The 17,855-nt window shown below is 39.8% G+C and overlaps 1 protein-coding gene across 3 annotated transcripts in view; it reads left to right on the top strand.

Annotated features, from left to right (window-relative positions):
* Positions 1–17,855, top strand: part of RPS6KA2 (ribosomal protein S6 kinase A2) — a 322,442-nt gene that overhangs the window by 120,907 nt on the left and 183,680 nt on the right. Inside the window, exon 1 of one of the 3 annotated variants that reach the window (XM_026109855.2) lies at positions 5,882–6,600. The exons of the other annotated variants lie outside the window; for them this stretch is intronic. Coding sequence (XP_025965640.1) covers positions 6,502–6,600 — 99 coding nt within the window. The 5' untranslated portion in view covers positions 5,882–6,501. Of the gene's footprint in view, positions 1–5,881; positions 6,601–17,855 lie in introns of those variants that run through there. 3 annotated transcript variants of the gene reach the window in all.

Below are 17,855 nucleotides of genomic sequence, written 5' to 3'. Positions count from 1 at the left end.
GTCTGAATAAACAGTAAACATATGCTGTGCATTACAAATTTGGATGGTAGAACTTCCTTTTGTATAATGATCATTCAAAGAGTGTGTTCATATTCATGTGATAGGACTGTTCATACTTCAGGTACCAAGTAACCTTGTTTCTGTAAAACTTCTAGTCTGTTATAGGAGAACAGTATGGTTTTCTGCTTATTATCCGAAGTCAAGAAAGCAGAATTGTATCTTCAGTAATCTCCTTTAACCACACTGGAGTAGAAGCTGATGTAATATAGAGGAGACTGGCTTTTGGGTTCTTTGCCATGTACTTCTGTCTAAGCCATCAAAAGCCAAGTAAAGACTAGTATACGATATCAGCTAAGAAAGTAAAAGTCTGTGATATCAGCAAAAGGAAAAGGGAAAAAAAATGGAGCTGACACTCTTCTCCCTGGCGTGTTTTTAATGCAGACTGCTAGACAACCTAATCTCCATCTTAAAAGTAGTCCACAGCAAACTGATGTGCAAGGCCAGTGATGCTGTTGCATGTTAGTGTGAGTCTATAAGCAGCAAAGCACATATGGGAGCAGTCAATACAGCAGTTGTGACACTTGCCAGTCTGATGCTTAAGCACTAACACAAGCCACTTTTGTGAGAGTTAAAGCGTCTGTCATCTGCTGAAAACTCAATTAAATTTTGTTATCTTGTCCTGGAGCTATTACTTCTGCAGCAGTCCCAGTTCTCCCTCCACAAATAAGAACAAGCCATGGGTCCTCACAGTGCTCCCTCTTTGATTATTCTGAAAGTAACAGCCCTCTATCGTCAGGTGACTCATGGGTGTTTAGGAGGGTTTGAGGAAGCAGATTTTTAGGCAACTCCAGCAAGGAGAAGACCTCTTCTGCATCAGCATGGCACATGCAGAGACAGCCTGCCTTCTCAATGGCAATAAGTATGTATTTTTTAAATCTAATCTGCTGAGGCAGAATTTATTAGGAAGAAAAATACAGGAGACTTTCCATCTAGGCTGCTTGCATCCCTACAAAATGTTGGTTTCAAGTTTACTGAGAACTACCCCCTCTTTAAGAACATCTGAAGCTGTTGGATGGAATCCGCTAATAAGACTGTCAGGACTTTGCTGGAGGGCTTACAGAGCACATTGAGCAAAATTGGTCTTTTCATAGCAAGCTATTCTCTCCTGTCATTGCTGCAGTTGTATTTATTCTGGTCACCTTTCATGTAATTGCCAGTGTGTTGCACAATGCTTTTGGTAATTAAGTATTTTAAAGACATATGGGTATAAGGGATCCTCTGTTTTGCCCAAGCTCCCCAGGCCTTGAGATTGCAAGTGCAAGATTGAACAGGCACTGTGAGTCTCCTACATTGTTCCTTGGAGCAGAGAAGACTGTGGCAGAGGAGTTGGTGTTCCCAGCTGCTGCTTGCCGGTTTGTTGGATGCAGTTGGGCAAGGTGTATGATTCTTTTCTTCCTTTGAAGCAGTGACTTCAATTTGCAAAATGGCTGAAGGAGCCTGCAACACCACTGGAAACTTGGAGTTCATCTATGGAAAAGTTGAAAATTACTGAAGCTCATGATACACAGGTGTGCACAGGAGGAAATGGGAGAAGGGAAAATACATGCTTTTTTCCCTGCCTATTCCCTTGCCTCCCCATCCTGCTAACCTTTTTGATCACTTATTGATTGCTGTTGGTGAGAAATATGTCTGATATGACAGGTTATTGCACATACTCCACTGTGTTGGCTGGGCAGCATATTTTTCTTTTTTTCTTTTATTTTTGTCTCTTTTTGTTTTTTCCCCCATGAGAGCTACAGTGAAGTTAGTGGCACTCTGAAGTAGATGAGGTGTTTAACCAGGTACAGCAGCTGAAAAGACTGGAATCCAGACTGTTACTTTGATCTAATGAGATCAAAACTCAGGCATTTCTTGCCCATCACTGGTTTTTAAAGAAACATCAATAAGAAAAATAAGCACCTCAGTTCTTCACTGAGGAAACAAAAGCCATATGGAAATTTGCCCAGAATTCAAGATCAGGAAATGGCAATCACTCAAAGTGTCATGTACCATCTAATCACCTTAGGGAAGGTATTGTTCTTCATTCTATTCACTGTTTTTTCTTGGAAACATCTGCTCTTGCTCCTGATTTTCTTTAATGAGAGTGTAAGTGATAATGTTTAATTTCTCTTTTCTGTGGTATTGTCTCCTGTGCTTCTATTGTGGTACTCTCATTTTCCATTTCTCTATGTGCCATGTTCTGCTAATCTTATTTGTTCTGTCTGGTATCTGTTTCTTGCCTCTGATGCTTTATTGCTTCTCCGGAGTTTTTGTATTTTTCTGTTGAGGAGAGATAGTTAAAACTGATTGCGTTTGCAAAGAAGATAGTATCAAGTTCTATGTTTTCACTTTCACAATGATTTCTAAGTTTGCTCAAGTAGCAGAGTTGTTCTGGTTTTACTCACAGATTGTTGATTCACATATAAAATTTAAAAGGTCTACTTTGGTCATGGAGTCTGACATGCTGCGTAATACAATAACATAGAATTTCTCTCTGTAATTTCATCATCCAACCATGGTTTGTTGTTGCTATTTTGAATTTGTATGTTCTTTCATGCAAACAATCAGCTCAAGTTATTTTATTTCTTTTGGAAATTGATGATTCATCTGGCATCTGCCACTGGCAGCATCCTTGTTGTGCTTCAGTGCAGGTTGCCATATTGCCCCATGTAGGTTTCATATGTTGGCATCCTTTAGTCACTGCTTCTGAGCTGTTACTGATCTTCGTATGGTCTATCTATACATGTACAGAAAGGGTGTTTAGCTTTCATTGGATATTACTGTGAAGTCTTCATTTGACTTTTAAAAGCTAGAACCTAAGCTTTGGAATACATAATTTCAAGGGGTTTCTGTTGATGAATTTGTCTTGAATCCTAGTTGCTGGGTGTGTGTGTGTGTGTGTGTGTGTGTTGGGGGTAGCCCATTTCCAGTTGATTTAAACTTAGCTTTGCTATTCACTTCATTGGGAGCAGGGGCAGCCATGAACTCTTATTTATTTATTTAGTGTTACAGCAATTATTTTAAAAAATACAAAGCAGAATATGGAGTATAAGTACTACTGGCTGGTGGAAATGCGTCATATTCCCACCCCCCAGCTCTGTTGTTTATTCTTGTCTTAAACAGAGACATTTGGTGGATTTCTTCTTCCGTTGAGTTCTTTGGCAGTTAAAATTGCTCAGAGGAGAGCTGATAAATAATTTACCCCCATGAATTTCCAAGTGCAATGAATTTTTCACGTTGTAGGTTGATCTGACGGTTGCATGTTTATAAATATAACAACAAATGTTCCAACTTAATTTATTTTTTGGCTTGCACCTTTTTATTAGAGTGATTGGGAAAACTGGATATTGTCTTCCTGGTGGAAAGTTTGAGTTAACATTTTTGAGACCTCTTCTCATTTGTTTTTCTGAAGCAGTTAACTTGTGTACCTTGTGAGCATACCATGTGAATGCAACTATAATAGAATTTGTTTTTCAGATATCTATCCCTATGCTTAGTTTTACATGTTCATGTCCTTTGATTTTTATATTTGTATTCTTTTTAATGTGAACTTTTGCAATTCAGTTGGTTGCTTGTGCTGTCACAGTTGGAAGATACACTCCCCATTATCTCTATGTGGTGGTTGTTTGTCCTTCCCTGCTTAATCCCTAATCACCTGGTTGAAAGGGGAGTAAGTATGCAGGCAGATCATGCTTATTTCCATGCTTGTGCCTGAGTCTTGGCAGGGATGTAAGACCAGACTTAACCCCTAGCCTGGGTGTGCTGGTCACATTGCAATCTAATCTTTAGCATCAAAAGCCAGCTTTTACTCTGAGGTTCACAGTACATCGTAACTGAAAGAATATATGTTTATTCTTTTGTGCAGCTGAGAAAGAACAAAATTCCGAATGTAATAAATGTGCCCGATACTTAAGTAATGTCATATCCTGTGTGATCATCTTAGAAGTTTATTGCAGATCCCATATATTTAATGGTGGCTGCATGCTCTGTATGTTAGAGTACTAGGTGCATAGTGGAACATGAAGGCTGTGATAAATCTACTAGTATAAGTAGTAGTAGCCTCTTATATACTGCTTATTCTAATAGAGAGCAGCTTAATATCCTGTGTCTTCAAAGCTGGAAAATGATCTCCTCCTCTGCATAAATAAAGAGGTCAGGATCTAGGTGGGACTTCCTTATATGTGATAGAAAGGGTTCAGGGAGCTTCCATGATCTTGTCTGGTTACTATTTAAAGCTAAAGTGACTTACAAACTTAAGAATGTATGCATGGCTCATGAAAGCCTATATCAGCATGAAACCTAACTTCACTCATGTTAGGGTACCTCTTTTCTGGGCAGAGGGGAGGGCATAGAAAAAAGTGGTAATGTGCACTGTAGGCAGAGCAGGAGAGGGTGAAGAGCAGGAGGAGTGAGGGTCAGAGAATTAGGTGAGTGCCTGAGGTCTTGGCTCTGCTTAGGATTTTACCAGTGCAGATATGTCAGTCAGAGTAGTGAGGAGACATGTTCCCTGACTAGATAAGCTGTATCTGCAAAAAATTCTGGCATTGACAGTTTTACCTATACAACTGCATTTTACCTATTTATTATCTTGATTTGCTTACGAAGGTGGTTTGGGTATATTTATACAGAGCTTACTTTTTGCTGGGATAGCTTCCTCCTTTCAAAAGCCTTTGCCAGTACTGTGTGCCAGTAGGGCACAGTAGTAGTAGTAGTGTAGGGCTGAAGGACTCCTAGGCTAGCTGTGGCTTACACTGGGGCTGGACCTTGACAGCACCAAAGGAAGATCTACCTTTTTTGGAAAAGAAGAGAAGTAGAGAGGCGGTCAGGAGGTGGTGCTGGTCAGAGAAAAGCGATAAAGCAGAGGATATCCACTCTGCTACATGCACTGTGCTACGCAGTCAGCAGTCAGGTAAGAGTAGGGGAGACAGCAATAGGCAAGAGTCAGAGCCTGTAGAAGATGATCGAGCACAACACTGAATCCTTCAGTCTGACTCCTTTATAACAAAACCATAAATGCCAAGATATTTTTTGCTTGTTTTTATTTTCTTGCCCTTCCAAGTATAGACTGTGGTGAGGTTTAAACAGAAGAGAGAGAGAAAACCTGCAAACAAAGCAGGTAGTGACAGCCGTGACCAGCCAATGTAGTTCACAGCAGAGTCCAGATATGCAATTAAAGCAAAATCTGTCTCTCTTTTTTTAGAGCAGATTGACTGGAGCAGTATTGTCATTTAATCTCTGAGTGTCTTCTCAGGCTGTAGTAGTGTCAGCTCTCTCTGAGCTTGTTCAACTGAGTCATTAATAAGTCATCAGAGTTGTTCACTTTCCATATGAGGATATGGGAGAAAGGCATGTCTGGATGCTCCTTGGTAGTCAGAAAGGAAAGGCTGCCAAGGACAAGGAACCTGAGCTGTGTGTGGCAGAGAGAGCTCTTAGGTCTCTGGATTGCATTGAGATTCATTAGTTTTTGAAGAAAAGCTGAAAATGTGTTTATGTTGGGGTGGGGGGAGGGGAGCTGTAAGTCTGCATGCTTCCTGTATAGTGAGCAGCTCAAAATTATAGCCTGTTAAATAGATGTATATATTTAACCTCTTAGAAGGGCTATAGCTCCCTGCTGTAGTACAATAAGAATGGCAATACTTGCATTTAGATTGTGCTTTCTATTTTCAGAGCTGTGTCAGCATTAGGTATTTTAATGTAAAGCCAGTGGGTAATGTATGAATAGGATGTTAAGCTTTTTGATTTAAGGGTGGGGGAAAATGTTATTTTACATTAAAAAAAAAAAAAAAAAAAAAAAGTCCCAAGAATAAAAAGAGGTTCAGACACTTCTGTTCTGACAGTGGGTTCATGGTATCTTTCAGCCTTCTCCCAGGAGAGACTCTTTTATGTGAGCTCATTTCTTCTCGAATATGACCACCGTAGCCCTCAGTAATTATAGCAATGTTGAAATTCCAAGCTAAAAACAGAAGTGCAGCATGTGCCTATTCCCCATGTGACTCACAAACCAGGAAATTGAAAAAGCCTGACTGAGAGGAAAGGAGTGCAAAGCAATAGACACATCTAGTATTTATCTCAAACCTGCTATGCCTGGGACTTAGGAGCTGTCATCTGCTGGAGCTTATTATGTATGCAGTTAGAGCAAAGCCTGATTGGATGTAGTAGGACCTAAGGCGAGGGAGAGAGGGAGTGGAAAGAGAGTTCGGCTTGCAGCACTGAAATGTAAACAGTGGAAAGCAAGACAGAGTATAAAGCCTTTATGCTCTGAACAGCAAGCAGCACGCTGCGAGCTCTTGTGGCTCTTGTAACATACCTTTTGCACAGCTAGCTGTGCTGGCCTTGATGAACAGAAACAGACCCTTCGGAGGATCTCCTGCCTGTGGATATAAATAGGGTGCAACTGGGATGCGCTAGCTTTCTCCACCACTGCAGCTTCTCCGTGCTCTGCACCGTAGCTCTCACGGGGCAATGGAAATGAACATGAAGAAGTTCACAGTGCGTCGGTTCTTCTCAGTGTATCTCCGCAAGAAGTCTCGGTCGAAGAGCTCGAGCCTAAGTAGATTTGAGGTAAAATTTGCATTAACTTTGTTATAGGTAGCAAATATCATTATGTGCTGGTAACAGAGATACAGGAAAATGTCTGCGCTTGCTGGCATGATAAATAAAGGTGATCTTTCCCCTGAGGTGGTGGTGTTCACACCTGATGTTCTTTGTTTCAGTGTAATTCACTGCCTTTTCCTGGTAGTATTCAATGTATTGCATAATATATTTAGTGTGTTGCTAGGGATCCTTTTGTCAGCCTAGCACAGGATGAGGAAATCTGGTTCAGGACCTCATGAAGTTGTAGGAAATAATTGCAGATTTACTTAAATTAGCACAAACAGCACCGTAATTTGTAATAGCCTCCTATTTTAGTCTTCCTCCCCTGCCTCCATATCATTCTTTCCCAATTCTGGATTTCCAATTAAATAATTAATTTGCCAGTGCCTCATTTATTGTGTGTAAAATAGAGATTTTCTTGTTTATTTGTCCATAGGTTCTCATGCTTGTACAGATTTTTGCAATCATCTTCAGCCCATGCATCCTGGTATTTTTTCTTTTTATGATGAAAAGAAGTTGTTCTAAGGGGAGGGGGGGGGGGAACAATGTCAAATTAAACCTAAAATGGTTTAGCAGTATAAGGAAATGAAAAGTGTTTCCAGTAAGAGGTATTAGCAGATAGGGATGTGTGAATGGGGTAGAACCAGGATTTCTGCCTCCCTTCCTTGAACCATTGTTCTTCGGCCCTATATTTGGAGCTGTGACTTGTCAGCAGGAAGTGAGATCAATTGAATAAATGTCAGTTGTATTTATGTCGTTCACTTTATCATTGCAGATGATCTGCAACCTCTGCATTAAAATAAAGGTATATGGAGCCTGATTCTCCTCTGGCTAACATTTGTTTTATGCTGGTGTACTTCAACTGACCTCTGAGGAGCTGCTGTGATTCGCACCAGTATTACCTGGAGGAGGATTAGTCTCATGCTGTGTGAATACATTTAAAAAATGTTATTCCCTTAGTGTCCTATTTAAAGTACCAGGTAATTGTTTGAACATAAAGTTCTTCATGTGTCATTGCTTAAACAGGACATGCAGAAAAGCAGAGGATTTTTGCTGTTCTTTCTTTCTTTCTTTGAACTCTCTGAAATCAATTTTCTGGAAAAATTATCATGTAACATGCCTAACTTTATTTTGCCCATCAAATAGTCATGTCACGCATTTAAAACAAACTAGCAAATGAAAGCTGACATCAGTTGGTAAGGCTCCCTCCTTCCACCAGTCCTGCCCCTCCAGGATTTGGGGGGGAGGGGGGGGAACCCTTTATCTCCCAGTTGTGAACGTAAAATTGAAAAAGCTAGGCTGAAATAGATGTTCCTGGTAACACTCTAAATTCACCAGGCTCATGCTTATTCAGAGCCAACACAAAGTAGATCTGGAGTCGCTGAGTTAACATGAAGGAGTTCTTCTGTTACAGAAAAGAGTGTCTTCATGGGCTGTCAGTGTCAGGGCACAGCATTGGGAGAGGAGGTGATTTTTGAGACAGCGAAGTCCCACCAGACCTCATAACTATTCATTTGACAGTGCTATAGTGTGGGAGGAACAGATTTTACCACGCTAATTACTTAACTTACTGGATAGTGTAATGTGAATGACTAGTACAACTCAGCATTTATAGCAGGCCAGACCCTGCTTCATTAAAAAAAAAAAAAAAAAAAAAAAAAAAAAGTCATCTTCACAATCCTTCTGATCATCAGTATCACATTAGATGTACTGGATTTTTTCATTGAATAGCTATAGTTTTTTCTTATGTGAGTTGCCTTGTAATGAGATTTTTAAATTTTAAATAATTTTCTTCAAGAAGCAACTCGATAGGTATCCTGTAGCACATCTAAGTTCCGAGCATTACATCCACTTCCCTTCTCTCTCCCTTTACTTGGCAATAATAACCCACTTTATGCAAAGTGACTCAGTATTATAATGCAACAGGGAATAGGGATTGTTCCAACCAGGAAGAAAAAATGATTCATAAAATCTGTTCTGCTATTTAAGTGTGAACATCATCTGAGATGTTCCTGCTTAGCGGGAAAAACCAAACATGAACATCGAGCCCCCTCTGTGATTTCCACCCGAGTGCTTCTGCATGCAAGTTTGTAGTTGCAGGCCAATAAGCGTTCGTCAGCCAAACAGCAAGCGCAGAGAAGCCGGTTGGTAGTCGGACTTTTAGAAGTCAAAACGTTCTTCATCCTAATAGGCAGATATTTTTAAAGAGGCAGTAAAAAGGCACAGGTTATTATATCATGGAATGAGTAAAGTAAAATAAAGGGAAGAAGCTTGGAGAAAATACATGTGGCATTGCTTTTCTTAGTGTGTGCTAGCTAACATACCTGACAGAAATTGTGTGTTGCTAGATGTCATTTGCAGTTTGGAAGAGGAGAGTTGTTTGTAGGTTATGTGGGTATTCGTTATGGGATTCCTGGGGGGAGGGGCAGGATGGCTTTAAGATAGATACTCCTGGATTTAAGCATTTGATATCAAATATACCACCATTTAAATATACCACCTTTAAAGTAGGTTCAAAATCATACAATATTTGTTATTAATATCATGTGATTGATTATTTTTTCTCCTGTGGTATTCTGCTATGCTTTAAATCTAGCTGTAATGAGTTTCCAAACTTCCAGAGCAGGGATACAGATGCAGAAAATGACTTAGCAAATCACAGCTTGTAACTTGACCTTTACTTAATTGTTTCATATGCCAATATCATCGCTATATTTGAGACAAGATCATTGCCTTATGTAGATGGCTGGGTTTCACACCATAGTCCTGCTAAGGGAGGCAGAGCACACCGTGGTGACTAAGATATTATAAGAGTTTTGTTTTATCTTGTATAAAATGTATGCCCTTTTTCCTATTCTGGGAAAACCTGGCTGAAATCCGAACTTATTTGGCTACACTTTCAGTTTTCAGTTTATATTATTTTTCAGTATGGCCTGGATTGCCCTGCATTTATAGAGTATCTAGTGATGTAACTTTATTAAATGTGCAGAGCCAAGTTCTGCCCTTCTGTATGCGCATGCAGTTCTTACTGAAGTCAGCTGAAAATCCAGTGAAGTCAATGGGAACTGCATGTGTGCATCCGAGAGCAGGGCTTTGTTTATGGTTCTTGCTGAGTGTTGATGAACAGGAACGTAAAACCATCAGGAGAAAATACGCAGAGTGTGGATCTGCTAAAGACCTTGAGCCTCAGTGGAATGCATCTTACAGCAGTGAGGAATATCCTTTGATTTATAAATCAAAAGTTAAATATGCCATTCCAATAAGCTAGAAAAGACCTAAGCATGCAAAGAATTTGATTATACTTATTCTGGTGATGCAGAAGCCTTCCTTGTTTTTTTTGAGAAAATGACCAATTAAAACATTGCTATATATTTTTCTGGGAGATGTTCTCAACTTTTGCACTCCCGATATATTTTTAATTCTGTATTTTGTCTTACTGATAGTGGTGAATCCAAATTCTGTTTTCTATCTGTGTGTAGGGTCTAGATCCTGCCAGAGCTTTTGCAAATTTACTCAAATTTAGTTTGGGGCCTTGTGTCCCTAGGTATAGTCAGCTGTGAGAGGCAAGACCTCCTGTGGGTGTTTCAGGTGTGGGTCCTCCTTGGGTTTGCAAACTGGCCTATAGGAAATCGAAGCAAGCCTATGCAGTCTGGTAAGGAGCACTGCAGAAGGACGGGCACTGGTTTTATGATACTTTGTTATGAGAGATTTTGAGTTTACTTTTGGCTTAGATTTTACTTTCCTACAGGTTTAAGTAGATCAGCTTAAGAAAGTGGCTAGTAAATGCTGAAATTTGGCTAAGCTGTTCCTCTTGCACAGTGGGCTGGAGCGATGCCTCCTTCGCAAATGCTTGTGAACTCCTCTTTTGCACTTGTCCTGCAATACTGTTTTTTATCAATAGTGTGTCCTTTATTCTGTCTTCTGTTTTTCTTTCTGTTTATAGATAGTCATCTTTTAGAGGAATATATTCTTGCTGTTAAAGGTTAGACAGAATGAGGTAGGTTAAAGGACAGAGATGGGCACTGGCAGTCCAGGTCAGCTCTGCAAGGTGCAAGTCTTGAACTACCTTTAGCTTTGTTTTCGTGGTAATGATGATTTTTCTGATGGTGTTCTTGTTACAGCAGAAGTTACCAATGCTATTGTAAGTCTGACTTTCCCCAGCTGCAGGCAAACTGTTTGTGAGGAAATTCTACAGTTCTTGTAATCTTGAATTGCTTGGTGGGGAGAGGCAGGGGAGGGGAGGGAGAGCAATAGGAGAATGGAGTCCATTTGACAGGTCACTTGACAAGCAGCCATGAAATCTAGCTTCCAGACTCATTTTTACAACTTGCTCTGTCATTATGGATGGTTGAGACCTCTGTGCCTTGCATTCCGCATTTGTAAAATGAAGATGATGATGACTATTCAAGTTCTTTGATAAAATTTTACAGATTTACTTTGTTTTTGGTGGCAAGAGTGCTTAATTGGGTACACATTCATAATAAATCATTTCCTGACTTCCAAAATAGACAATATCTTATGCCCCAGGCCTACTATTTGCTCCTCCCCACAAGCTTCAAACTAACTGCCTAGCTACAGAAAAGGGAAATTGAGCAGGTAAATGCAGGGATCATTTGCTCACAGAAAAATAGCACAGGGAGAGGTATAAAACACTCATCTCAACCCTCTCACCCCTGTCAGGCAGCATCAGCTATATTGAAATTCCACCAAAGTTTTTGTCTAACCTCTTCTAAGGACCTCTATTGGTAAATATCCCGTCACTTCCTTATGGAGATATATTTTACAGCATTATCCTTAGTGTCTGAAAGCCTTTCTTGTGTCTGATACATGTCTGTCTTATGGCAATTGAAGCTTGTCTTCTTATTCTTTCTGTCATAATAGTAAAAAAACCAGATTGTTTCCTTTTCTTTGCAGCAACATTTTTTAAAGCATTTAAAAGCTTTTCAGGTCCCCTTTCTCAATCTTTGCTTGTAGGGTGGGAAGAATGGTTGTCCTCCTTTCTGAAAGTTAGGGTCTTCCAAGATCATCACCCTGTGTCAGTCAAAGCTGTGTTGTTAGGGAAAAGCTCTTCCTTTCCTTCTGCATACTGATCGTCCCGTATAAAAATCAGTCTTATTTCAAAGGACTCTAGCTTGTCAAAAACCAATCCAGATTTTTATTTTGTGTTCTGTTTTCACCATATAAATGTTTGCATTGATGTCTTGATTTGATGATATTTGCCACCCAGACCGGAGCTGGCTAACCCTATGCCCGGGCTCTGATGTCAGATCAATTCTGACATATGTCACATGCTTATACACAGATTCTGATCACGTAGCCAGGATGCACACACGTTTGGGCACACGGAGCAGGCGCCTTTTCTTACCACGTAACAGAAGATGTCTTCATTTGGTTGTGGGATGTGTCCTGCCTGATGAGGTGATAGGATGTGCATACAGATGCCTTATGTGACTGGTGATGACGGAATGGCATGGTGAACGCCTGTTTGGTATGACCATGAATGGCAGCAAATGCCTCTTAATTGCATCTGTGGGCTGGGTAACACCCTGGTTCCTCTGGCCCAGAGTATCTGTGTGCAGATGTTCAGGAGGATGAGAGCTGAACCTGATGAACTAGTGGGCAGCTGAGCCCACAGGTGGTAGTAGTAACTTGTTAGGCCAGTGGAAAATGTATGATTTTACTCTAGATTTGAACTCATAAGGTTATGGCCTGTCTGACCCTGTGACTCAAAAAGTCTGTTCTCAGAAGGCTGAGCAATCCTGTCCCTCTTTTTATTATTGATAACACTCAAATCATTCTTTTTTTACTACCAGTCTCTTAGGAGAGGATTTCTTTGGTGTGTGTTTTTTTTGCGTTTGTGTTCTCACAAGTAAGTGAAAATATTTCTAAAATAAAACAAATATGAAAACAAAAAAACTCCTTGTGTGTTTTTTTTTAACCAATTGCTCCATTGTAAATATTTTTCATCTAAATATTTACTAGTCTGTTCTTTTTGTTCAATTAACAGGACTTACAGCCCTGGTTTTGCATGGCTCTGTAAGAGTCTTTGCTGTTAAGGAAGACTCAAAGTACTGCAGGGAAGGCAGCAGTTAGTTCTGTGCTCAGGACCCTCTCCCCCCTCCCCGCCCCCCCCCATCTGTGTATATATATAATTTGTGTGTGTGCATGTTGCCATCAGCTCTTGCAGGGTACAGTTTTGCTTCCTGAAGAACAAAGTCTCAGGAAATGGAAAAGAATGACTAGACCAGTGAATCGCTCTTCTTGAAAATAACTTCCTGACTGAGGATATATAAGGAAGTAAGCAATACATCCATCCAGGATCTTTGCAGTTTAGCTATCATTAACACACAGAAAAGTACATTCCCAGCAAATGGCTGTGGATGCAGGTTCCTCAGTGAGCATGAGCGTGGTGGGAGGTGGCCACAGCATGGCTTTGGAACACTTTGAAGGGAGCAACCGTCCTTTACCTGTTAAATCTCTCTCACTATGTTGAAATGTGCAGCATCTCAGGGTGGTTGAGTGCTTGTAATCCCAGAGTGGAAGTTGTCTGAATCTTTGCCATTGCTTTATGGTCTTTATATATACAGTGCTATTTATACATTTCAGATTTTGGACTGTTTCACTGCATGGAGTACTACAATTTGCTTAGCTTAAGAAAGTTCCCACCGTGTGTGGGTAGTCATTTAATGTAGGAGCAGACTTAGACACGGAGAGCCCCGCAGCCCTGGCCGTGCCCTGTCGCGTGGCCTGCATGGGCAGAGGGCCCTCCACAAGCTGGAGGTGCCATGGCCCTGGGCCTGTGCTGGCTCTTGCAGCAAGCTTGTTGCACCTGTGGGCAGGGCAAGGAGGGGAGATATGGGTTGCTAGCATGTTTTCAGATGATAAATAATTATAGTAATTGGCTACATGCCAGCTACTTTATGAAGCTGAAATAGATGAGCAAAGCAGCTTTTCAGCAGGAGAGAGAAAAGGCTGAAGGTCTGCTTGGCAGCACTTCCTCCTAGTAAGGTGAGGTGAACAGAAAGGAAAGCAGGAATTAGTATGTAAAGGTAACTGTAGGGAAACAGCTCTGCTGTATTCTCAATGGGTAAGTAGGGAAGGGTTATAATTGTGTGAACTTCATAATTAAGCTATAACAGTCCAAAAGAAAAGTGAGTATATGTTTATATGAAGTAACTAAATACTCCTTATTTGTCATGAAATTCTGTGAATCTTACTAAGCTACTTTGACAATCTCATAAACTCCAGGTGTAAATAAGGGTGTTGTGTCTCTTTACTGCAGGGCCATGTCGGGGCCTATGCATAATTGGTTCAGGGCAGTAATTGGCTCTGTTCAGGAGGCTTGATGTGAATAAATTGAAGGCATTATAAGAGGGGGGAAAAATGAATGTGTGGCTTTATCTATACATTTCACCTTTGCCTGTTGTTACACAATAGAGGCTACCTGGTCCTGCTTGTTGTCAGAAGCACCCACCTACCGGACAAGCGTCTGGTACCTCTTGTGATGTGCAATAGAACGAAGTCAGCCGAGCACTGCAAGGTGGGACATCTCTGAGCGCTGAGCAATTGGAACATCTGTTCCTGTTATGTTGTGCATAAAACGTATTGGTGAGCTGTGAGTGATAGTGAGCAGGAAAAGAGATGGTCTTTTTTGTTGAGTATTTTTCTTTTCCCTGAAGTGTCATGTAAACATGTGGAATATGTTTTATGCTTGCACGTACATTCAGTGCCTGGAATTTTATGTTGTGCATTTTCAAAATTCTGCAGAAGTCAATAGAGATAAAATTGGTATGATTAGAACTCGTAGAAATTTTTAAGACTATAAAAATTTATTTTATAGAAATTTAGTTTAAAAACTACAGAATTTAATAGAAGGTGCTGTTTCTATTACAAGTAATAAAACAATATGTAAAGCATAATAAAGAATAATACTTCTGCTGTGGAGGAGTATTAGAGGCTGGTTTTGAAAACTATGAAAAAGTTACTCTGTGCCGAATTTCATGCATCTTTTCTATTGTTATTAACAAGACAGAGCCATAGAGATCCCTATGTACAAATTAACGCAGAAGATGTTTTCCATACTCAAAGCATTCCCATGCCTCTGGACGACTTTTTTTTTTTTCCTTTTTCCTCTCTCTCTTTCCTGATTGTTAGTTTAAAATAAGAATTTGCCTTTCTTTTAGGGAGAGAAGGAATCCAGTAATTCCTTCAGCTAGTGCTTCTGCATGCCATATACAGTGAGTGAACTAAGTGGCAGTGAAAACTGTTGAAAAATGTTCAATAATGTTTGAAAATGTTCAAACCTATTGGTTTGAAAGGTTTGGGGCATTACAGGATGTGTTTTGGGACTGAGCCCTTTTGGGGATGGTAAGGCACTGGAGAAGAAACCTGGGAGCAGAAAGTGATGGTCTTTGGTGTATACTTGGCATTTCTCAAACCTGCTTCTTCCCTGCACCCAAGACTTGGAGCGCGTGTTCTGACAGACAGACGTGCTGGCTCTGTGCTGAGAGGCCCAGTGCACTACAAAATTTGTATGCAACTGGCAAGTGCTGGTAGAAATACGGATGAAACCACCACAAAATATGCTTTTACAGGCAGCTTTCTGACAAGTAAAAGGTTCTAGTGGAAGTTTCTGTTGTTTTGCTACTGAATAACAAAGAAAATCCTGTTGCAGTTTTCTGACTTCCATGTTGAAGGCAACTAGTGGATGGATTTTATGACTGGCAGATATATTTCACTTTAACTTCTGGATCAACATTTCTCCATGTCAGTCTTTCTTGTATGAGGCAATCTAAATCTGACTGGAAAATGCCTGGGACAGTGAGTGGATGTTGTAAATGTGTACATTTTAAAATCATCTGTCTAAATTTCTTAAACCCTGGCATACCTGCCAGTCTGCACAATTTCTACTTTTTCCTACATGTTTATGTATTACAATTCTTGCTAAAACATCATTTGAAAGCACAGCTTTGTATTAGATTATTTCCATGACACAGTTCAAGACCATTTCACATCAGTGACTTTGAATTTTTGATTACTAAATGTGTGCAGATGTTAAATAGGGTTACTTCAAAAGTTTTTTAATAACATTTCATTATGCTGAAAAGACCTGAAGCTTTTTCCTGGCAAGTAAAATTACTAATTTTTCTTCCAAAATAAACTCATTAACCATTCATTGAATCAATACTATCAAGATCCCGAAACCAAGATGTTTTCAAAATGTGACTGATACTCATGTAAATGCAATACAAAGGAATTTTAAGTGTTCATATTTTACAGCTGATTTCAAACGCTTCGTGCAGCCTTAATTTCAAACAATATATGCCTCTCAGAGGAAGATGATGCATCTGTCCTTGTTTTCCAGATTCTTGTAGCCTGGGTAGTTGCCTTCCCCCTTTGTATGTGGTAACCAGTGAACAGATAAAAAAAGGAGGAAAAGCAAGAACGGTACTTAATCTTAGTCAGTCCTTATTTCTGCATTCTGTCAAATTTTTTTCCGTTTCTCCTCCTGATGGAGGACCCAGTGTTTAGACTTGCTGAAGAAGTGTGTTGTATGAACCCACACAGAAAAAGTGCTGTGTTGTTTAAAGGCAGGAAAGCCTTTCAGTTCCTTTCAGTATTTGCAGTGTTGCAGAGTTGTGTGTGTTCATGACACAGGCAGCCTGAGGCAGTAACACTGCTTCATCATCCTTTTTGAGCCTCCTTTGTCCATGGAGAAAATATGTAAAGCTACTAATGCAAAAGTTTGGTCAAACTAAGCTTGGAGCGTATGTGGGGGAGGTGACTTTGCTTTCTCCATCAAACACTTGGGAAGTACATTAGCCTTACCTCCTGAATGTAGTAAGGATGAGCACTTTTCAGGCATTAGCTCATGTCTGAAAATAAGACAGTTGTACAAGTACCATATTAACTGCAGACTGATACAAGCAAAAAAACACCGCAGTGTTACCAGAGCTGGAGAGGAACCACAGTTTCCCAGGATCTGTAACTGGGAAGTTTTTTTTTCCTGTGGTTTCAATTTCTTCTGCATTTGCAGAATTGAAGAATCCTTACAAAAAACATCGTTTAGGCTGAACCTGCAGGATTTTTTTCCGCACATTTTTGTGGAAGCTGTGAAAAAATTAATGTCACATCATCAAAATAATATATTCAGAGACAATGCTGGGAAGAATGATGAGTAGCAGAACTTACTACTCCTGCACAGGAGCTGTAGATAGAGTTCATTCATCTGCTTCCCACTGTTCAAAAAGTACAAACATGGCAGCATCCAGATGTTGTCTTTTCCCTTCCTATGGCTATTAATGCCATTGATGCTATAGCATCTCTTCTTGTACAACAGAGAAATCTAGTCTGTATTTACCTTTGTCTGAATGGCCATGTGCTTTAACAACTGTCTCTGGGCATCTTTTGCCTGGTAGTATGGAATGAATTTCTAAAAGCATTCTCAACACAAGGTATTTTGTAATTTAGCAAACAAATTTCTTTCCCCCAGATGGGAAATCACATATGGGACTTCAGATGGCATACCGTTAACAGTTCTGAGGAGTGTCACTTCGAAGCATAAGCTACCTATAGTGATTATCAGCGTAAAGGTACTCATTATTTTATTTCATCCTGATTAGCTTCTTGAAAATATTCTCTCCAAAATTTAGTTTACATGCCAATTTACTCTTGAGAATTGGTATTCTTCTATTAAAGGGTACAGATTACATATAATCATATTTTTTTCTTAGGAAAAGACAATTACATGAATGATGCCAACTACCTCTTCTTCCCCTGCTTGGTTTTTAAAAGCCATTTCTTCTTCTGAAATAGGCTTCTAAAAGAAGCCATAAAGTCCATTTTAGTAATGTTTGTATTTAAAGAAACACTATAACAGGCAGACATTTGTGATGTTATGGAAGGAGAAGTTCTTGGACATCTTTCTCTTCATGGAAGCTTTTCCCTAGAGTTGTCAGGAAAGCTGTAAGTTATAGATTTAGTATTTCTATCTTTTTTATAATGCATGTCATGAGTAGATTAAAAATGTAATCTTTTCTAAAGCAGACAATCTGGGTCATTTTAAAAATAGAGCTTTTTGAAGTCTTATTTATGAAAAATAGGTCATTCCTTTGCTTCCCCTCTTGACCACTCATTCTTTTATTGATCTGTTTGCTTAGTTTTTTCTCTGCCACTCCTCCTTCTGCTCATCCATTCCTTCCTCTTGTTTTTGACATGCACAG

The sequence above is a fragment of the Dromaius novaehollandiae genome, chromosome 3 (assembly GCF_036370855.1).
Source record: "Dromaius novaehollandiae isolate bDroNov1 chromosome 3, bDroNov1.hap1, whole genome shotgun sequence".
In the NCBI taxonomy this organism is placed as follows: domain Eukaryota; kingdom Metazoa; phylum Chordata; class Aves; order Casuariiformes; family Dromaiidae; genus Dromaius; species Dromaius novaehollandiae.
Note: the sequence above shows the minus strand (reverse complement) of the source record. Positions and strands in the feature narration are given on the sequence as shown.